At 37.6% G+C, this 5,699-nt stretch overlaps 1 protein-coding gene across 1 annotated transcript; it reads left to right on the top strand.

Annotated features, from left to right (window-relative positions):
* Positions 1 to 3,012: 3,012 nt before the first annotated feature.
* LOC106331787 (MATE efflux family protein 5-like) lies at positions 3,013 to 5,418 on the top strand. The gene is made up of 7 exons (XM_013770200.1): positions 3,013 to 3,355; positions 3,414 to 3,958; positions 4,127 to 4,213; positions 4,363 to 4,419; positions 4,497 to 4,735; positions 4,821 to 5,026; positions 5,137 to 5,418. Exons 1-7 carry the CDS (start codon positions 3,110 to 3,112, stop codon positions 5,176 to 5,178), a joined length of 1,422 nt encoding a protein of 473 aa, XP_013625654.1. The 5' UTR covers positions 3,013 to 3,109; the 3' UTR covers positions 5,179 to 5,418.
* Positions 5,419 to 5,699: the final 281 nt, after the last annotated feature.

Here is a 5,699-nt window from a genome sequence, read left to right as displayed (position 1 = left end):
CCAATGCGAAGCTTCTCCATATAGTGAGTACTTGAAGAGCTTGCAAAAGAGATAGTCCTCACGGACTCCATTGGCTTTAATGGCAGAAACCAGATCCTCAAACCGCTCTAGATAGTCTATAAGATGCTCTTGTGATAGACCACAATATGGTGTCTGTGCCACAAGTGTAAAGCACTGGGCTTTCAGCTCAAAATTGTTCCTCTGGATTGCTGGAGGACGAATAGCAGATCTGTTGGCGTAGTATTGGTCTGGTCGGTTGTACTCAGCCAACGTTCTGGGTCGAGCAGCTTCGTATACAGCTTGAGCAGCTGCAGCGGCATCAGCATCATGATCAGGAATTACATCCCTCTGATCATCTAACCTCTGACTTGTTGCATTACGCATATGAACCTCCTGGCCATGAAGGTCTCCATTTTCATCTCGCACCAAAATTAAGGTCGCAACCATGTCTCGCGGACGGGTGTTGATCGATGTTCGGATAGAAGTGTCGATTAGCGGTAGCTCACAACTGTCGATCGACGGATTAGTAGTATCGGTCGACTTTAACTGAGAAGTATCTGTAACGAACTGAGGTTGTTGTTGATCGATGCGGCTCGTCTCTCTTTGCGGATCGTGCATTCCAAATGTGCAGGGTCTGAGAATAACAATGATTTTTCCTTGTTGCTTCTGGTACTATTGGGCATGCACCTGAAAGAATTCAAGAAATTTTTTTTATCAGATTTCTTGAACAGTAGAAAAACCTAGACTAAATCTAATTAGATAAGATCTAATGGCGATCAAAGCTTCCCGGCAACAACGCTAAATTTGATATCACTAAAATTACCCAAATGAGTGACTTTTACTCTCTCAAATAAGAGGTTCAGTTGTAGTACTTAGGGATCGAATCCACAAGGAGCTAGGCCACACAATAGATCCTAATCAGCTGTGATTAAGCTATGTAAATTATTAGAAAAGTAAATAAGCAAGCAACGTGAACAAGGCAGTTGTTCAGTTGATTGGTTTGAAGTTTGTAAACACTTATGAGAAACCGCTAGATCAAGGGTTTATATTCATGTAATCAGGATTATAATGATATATAAGTTAAAGATGTTTGTGGGATATTCTAGAACTCGAACTTTCTAATGTAAAGATATAAATCTGTCGCATGTGAGTCTATTAGTTATTAAAGTCAAATATTCAGCTTTCGCTATATCAACACGGAATGACCGTAGATCGATGTTACCTTACTGGCATCGATCAATGGTACCTCGAAGAGGTTTAAAAGTGTTATTCGAATGGTTTACTAGGTTTCCTAGATCAACTGTCGTTTGTTTCTAGGAATCCTATTTCAATATGAATCAATTCTTGTAAAAGACCAAGTTGTCGTTTGCGCCTAATTATCCTAATATCATGGTTCTAGTTAGCTATTATAGAACATAAGAAATAAGAGCAATTCAATTGATGGATATCACTGACAACTTAGCCATTCTATATTTTAGATTAATCTCTCATAACCTGTTTGAACCATAAATCTAATAGATGAATTACTCAGACATAGCAAAGTAAATCATAAAAGATAACTGAATAAAATGCATAAATAGAATAGAGTTAGAAATACTGGAGTTCCAATACAAATATCTGAATGAGTCTTGGATCTTCTTTCCAAACTACTAAAAACTCTAAATAGGTTTGTTGGGAAAGGTAAGAAAGTATGAAAGCGTGTATTGCCTAGAACAATGGCAGAGCACATAAATATTAGGTAAAAATTTTCCTGGGGTATTTCTGTAAATGTGTGTGACTTGGGATTTAAGTCGGCTGGAAACCTAGTCGGGGTCTTGTGTGCTTCGCTGTTGATAGACGGCATAGGATGTGCATCGATCGATGTTTATCTCTGAATGTCGACCTCCAGACTGGTTCGATGGTTAGCTACGGACTTTCTTTCATTTTATTTCCAAAATGCACCAAAATCACAACTTTCCTCTCAAACACTCCTGAACCTGTAAATATGCTAAAAAATAATTTTTTCTATTTTATTTCCAAAATGCACCAAACTCATAACTTTCCTCCAAAACACTCCTGAACCTGTAAATATGCTAAAACGACTCCAAAACAAAATAATTATATCCTAAAACACTCATATACCATGGCTAAAAATAGATAAAATCCATGGACAATTTACAATTCGCCAGGAAAATTTTTTTGGGACACAATAGACTGCAAAATATCTTATGGACAGTTTTGTCCATCGTTAAACTCGTACAAGAATAAATCACATCTGTTTCTAGCTGCTAAAAAAATATTTTATTTAAATTGACAGCCAAGCCAGATAAAGATTCAAATTTACAGAGTACATGGATGACGCCTTGAACTGAAGCTATATTTCCATCAATAAAGATTAGAAGATCGTCGCAAAGCATAAGTGAGAGCTTGGATCTTGTACTTTTGTTATGTTATCCAAAGAGTCCAGATTCAGCCGTTTTATCCAATAAACATAACTCCTGTTCGTTTTAAAGACGCCGCTTGTGGCGGCTACGGCCAACAATTAGCGTATGAAAGAAGAAAATTGAAAGTTTTAAAGAAGCCGCCAGTCGCAAGCTGATAATCGGAAGGAAGGAAACTGGAGTTGCCGTTGTCGCTGATATTTTCAGCGTTCTCGTTACTGACTTTTGTTTGCCGCAGCGTCTAAGTAAACAAAACAGATTTATCTTGATTGTGCTGTGCTCGCCCTAACCATATCCTGGTTGCCGCCGCGTTGGTAAAACGAATAGGGGTATAATCTATTCTAAAATTTATAGTGTTTGGATTCAAGAGCCGACATGATTTACCACATGGTATGCGTATTAAGCTTTTTAGCCGGGCACATTAAATGGGATGCTTTTGTCCTGGGCTTTTTTTTCTTTATCTTGTCAGGATTTATCCACATGCTTAGTTGATGTAAAGTTAGTACCTATCTCTTTCAATGAACGAGAGGACTAAGTCGAAACGATTTTGGTTCTGCACATAAATCAATTTATTTGCAACGTGTCTATTTATTATTTCGGGCAGCGTGACTATTTTAAGATCACATTTATACAAAACCTAAAGTAAATAAATTTGACCCAAGTTCCCATATTTTCTAACCAGAAACAAGATGAAGTGTACTGAAGCTCCATTACTGGTGAAGAACAAACAACAATCAGAGGAAGAGAGAGAGAGGATAAGATGGGAGAAGATGAAGAAAGTTGCTTCAATGGCTGCTCCAATGGTCGCCGTGAACATGTCTCAGTTTCTTCTTCAAGCAACTTCTACGATGATTGTCGGTCACCGGAACGAACTCTCCCTTGCCGGAATCGCTCTTGGAAGCTCATTTGCTAACGTCACCGGCTTTGGTATCCTCGTAAGTAAATTCTTTATTTTATTTCTATTGTGACTTTCTAATCATTTGTATACAACAGTTTGGTCTTTCAGGTGCATTGGAAACACTATGTGGCCAAGCATTTGGAGCAGAACAATATCAGAAGCTCGGACCCTACACTTTCACGTCAATGGTTTATCTCTTGATTATCGCTTTTCCGATTTCGATTCTTTGGATATTCATGAACCAGATCTTGATTCTTCTTCACCAAGACCGTCAAGTAGCTGAGTTAGCATCTGTTTACTGCCTCTGGCTCATACCGGCATTATTCGGTTACTCGGTTCTCGAGTCGCTGGTTCGATACTTTCAGTCACAAAGCTTAATATTTCCTATGGTGTTGAGCTCTCTAGCTGCTCTCGCTTTCCATGTTCCTCTCTGTTGGCTAATGGTTCACAGATTTGAGTTTGGAGTCAAAGGAGCGGCTGTGTCTATCGGTATCTCCTACTGGCTTAACGCGGTTTTCCTTTGGGTTTACATGAAACGCTCTCAAACGTGCTTGAAAACGCGGATTTATATGTCCAAGGATGCGTTTCTTCACACGAAAATCTTCTTTCAATTTGCGGTTCCTTCTGCGATGATGTGTTGGTAAGTCTGTAAATCTAGTGGTCATCAGTGACTAAGTTGGTCTGAGTTTTGGGTTTGAGATCTTTGATTAGTATATTCGATGGATCTTTCTGTGTTTTTTCTTTTTCAATACAACCCTATTCGGTTTGAGATCTTTAATTTAACACGTGTTTTTGTTTCCTTCACTAGCCTTGAGTGGTTAGCTTTCGAGGTGATAACTTTGCTCTCCGGTCTTCTTCCCAACTCAAAGCTCGAAACTTCGGTTATCTCGATTTGGTAGTGCTTTATATATATATATATATATATATATATATATATATATATTGATTTATTATTTTACCAAAAAAAGACATATTTATTGATCTATATACTATTCTACCTACAATTTTTTCATTTTCTGAGCCTTAAGTTTTGGATTTGAACAGTCTCACGACCTCTACTTTGCACTACAATTTGGTAAATGGAATCGGTGATGCTGCGAGGTTTGTTATTTTTTTTCTTTAATTCTCAAATCCTGAATTCCAAAATAGCAATTGTTTTTATTTTCGTTACTGGTTAGTACCAATGTGGCGAATGAGCTAGGAGCTGGGAACCCACGAGGGGCTCATGATTCTGCTTCAGCCGCAGTTATAATTGCAGCTGTTGAATCAGTCATTGTGAGCTCTACTCTCTTCTTATCTCGGAATGTATGGCCTTATGCTTACAGCAATGTGGAGGAAGTAACTCGCTATGTGACCAAGATGACTCCCATTCTTTGCATTTCAATCCTCATGGACAGCTTCGTGATCGTCCTCTCCGGTTAGCCTTTCTTAACCCCTCCTCTTCTGATCAGGAACAGTCATTTTAGATTTTCGTGATTATCAAACAAATATGTTTTGTTCAGGGATTGTGAGAGGAACAGGGTGGCAGAAAATTGGGGCTTATGTGAACATAGCTTCGTATTATATCATTGGTATTCCTATTGGACTTCTATTGTGTTTTCATCTTCACTTCAATGGGAAAGGACTCTGGGCCGGTTTAGTCTCAGGATCAACACTACAAACTCTAATCCTCTTTCTTGTTGTTGGGTTCACCAATTGGACCAAAGAGGTGATTAAAACTGTGTAAATTTCTTCTTCTTTTTTTTGTTTTTAATCATTTGTTATATATCTTAAACATTTGACCTGATATTTGTTCTACGTATTCGGGAAATCTTGCAGGCAAACAAAGCTAGGGAGAGAATACTTGATGAGAAAGTTTAGAGAGATGACTCATTTGTTAATTGAAGAAGAGTTTGTATGGAATGCTATGAGTGAACATGACTGCCCATTGAATGAACTTGTTCTAGAAACTTCAACGGTCATGCAATTAATTTAGTTTTGTCTACACTCAATCTAAAAGGATGTTTAATATGAATCCCATGTTGAAATTGTATGGGACCTAAAATAAGTTTTGCGGTGATTGTAAGTGATTTTGAGATTTAATTATAGATTTTTATATGATGTTAGAGCTTTGTTCAAACACTCGGACGCCTAACCGCGTAAGCGGTACTAGGTGCTTGACTGTGGCGAAGAGGTGCAATTCGAGTGAATAAAAAAAAAAGATTTTTATATATATACATATATTTGTACAAATAACAACAGTATTTAATCAAAGAGAGTTGTTATCTTGAAAGACAAAAGCAATTTGACCAAAAAAAGACAAAATCAAATTTGAATACTTTCTTCAAGAATGATACTTTCTCTGTTTCTTGAAAATAAAATTTTTTAAACTATACAAGTTT

This window comes from Brassica oleracea, chromosome C3, assembly GCF_000695525.1.
Source record: "Brassica oleracea var. oleracea cultivar TO1000 chromosome C3, BOL, whole genome shotgun sequence".
In the NCBI taxonomy this organism is placed as follows: domain Eukaryota; kingdom Viridiplantae; phylum Streptophyta; class Magnoliopsida; order Brassicales; family Brassicaceae; genus Brassica; species Brassica oleracea.
Note: the sequence above shows the minus strand (reverse complement) of the source record. Positions and strands in the feature narration are given on the sequence as shown.

Coding starts and splice junctions, on each gene's coding strand:
- LOC106331787 (XM_013770200.1), top strand. CDS start 3,110: ATGAAGTGTACTGAAGCTCCATTACTGGTGAAGAACAAACAACAATCA. Junction 3,356..3,413: donor TCACCGGCTTTGGTATCCTC/GTAAGTAAATTC, acceptor TGTATACAACAG/TTTGGTCTTTCAGGTGCATT. Junction 4,736..4,820: donor CTTCGTGATCGTCCTCTCCG/GTTAGCCTTTCT, acceptor TGTTTTGTTCAG/GGATTGTGAGAGGAACAGGG.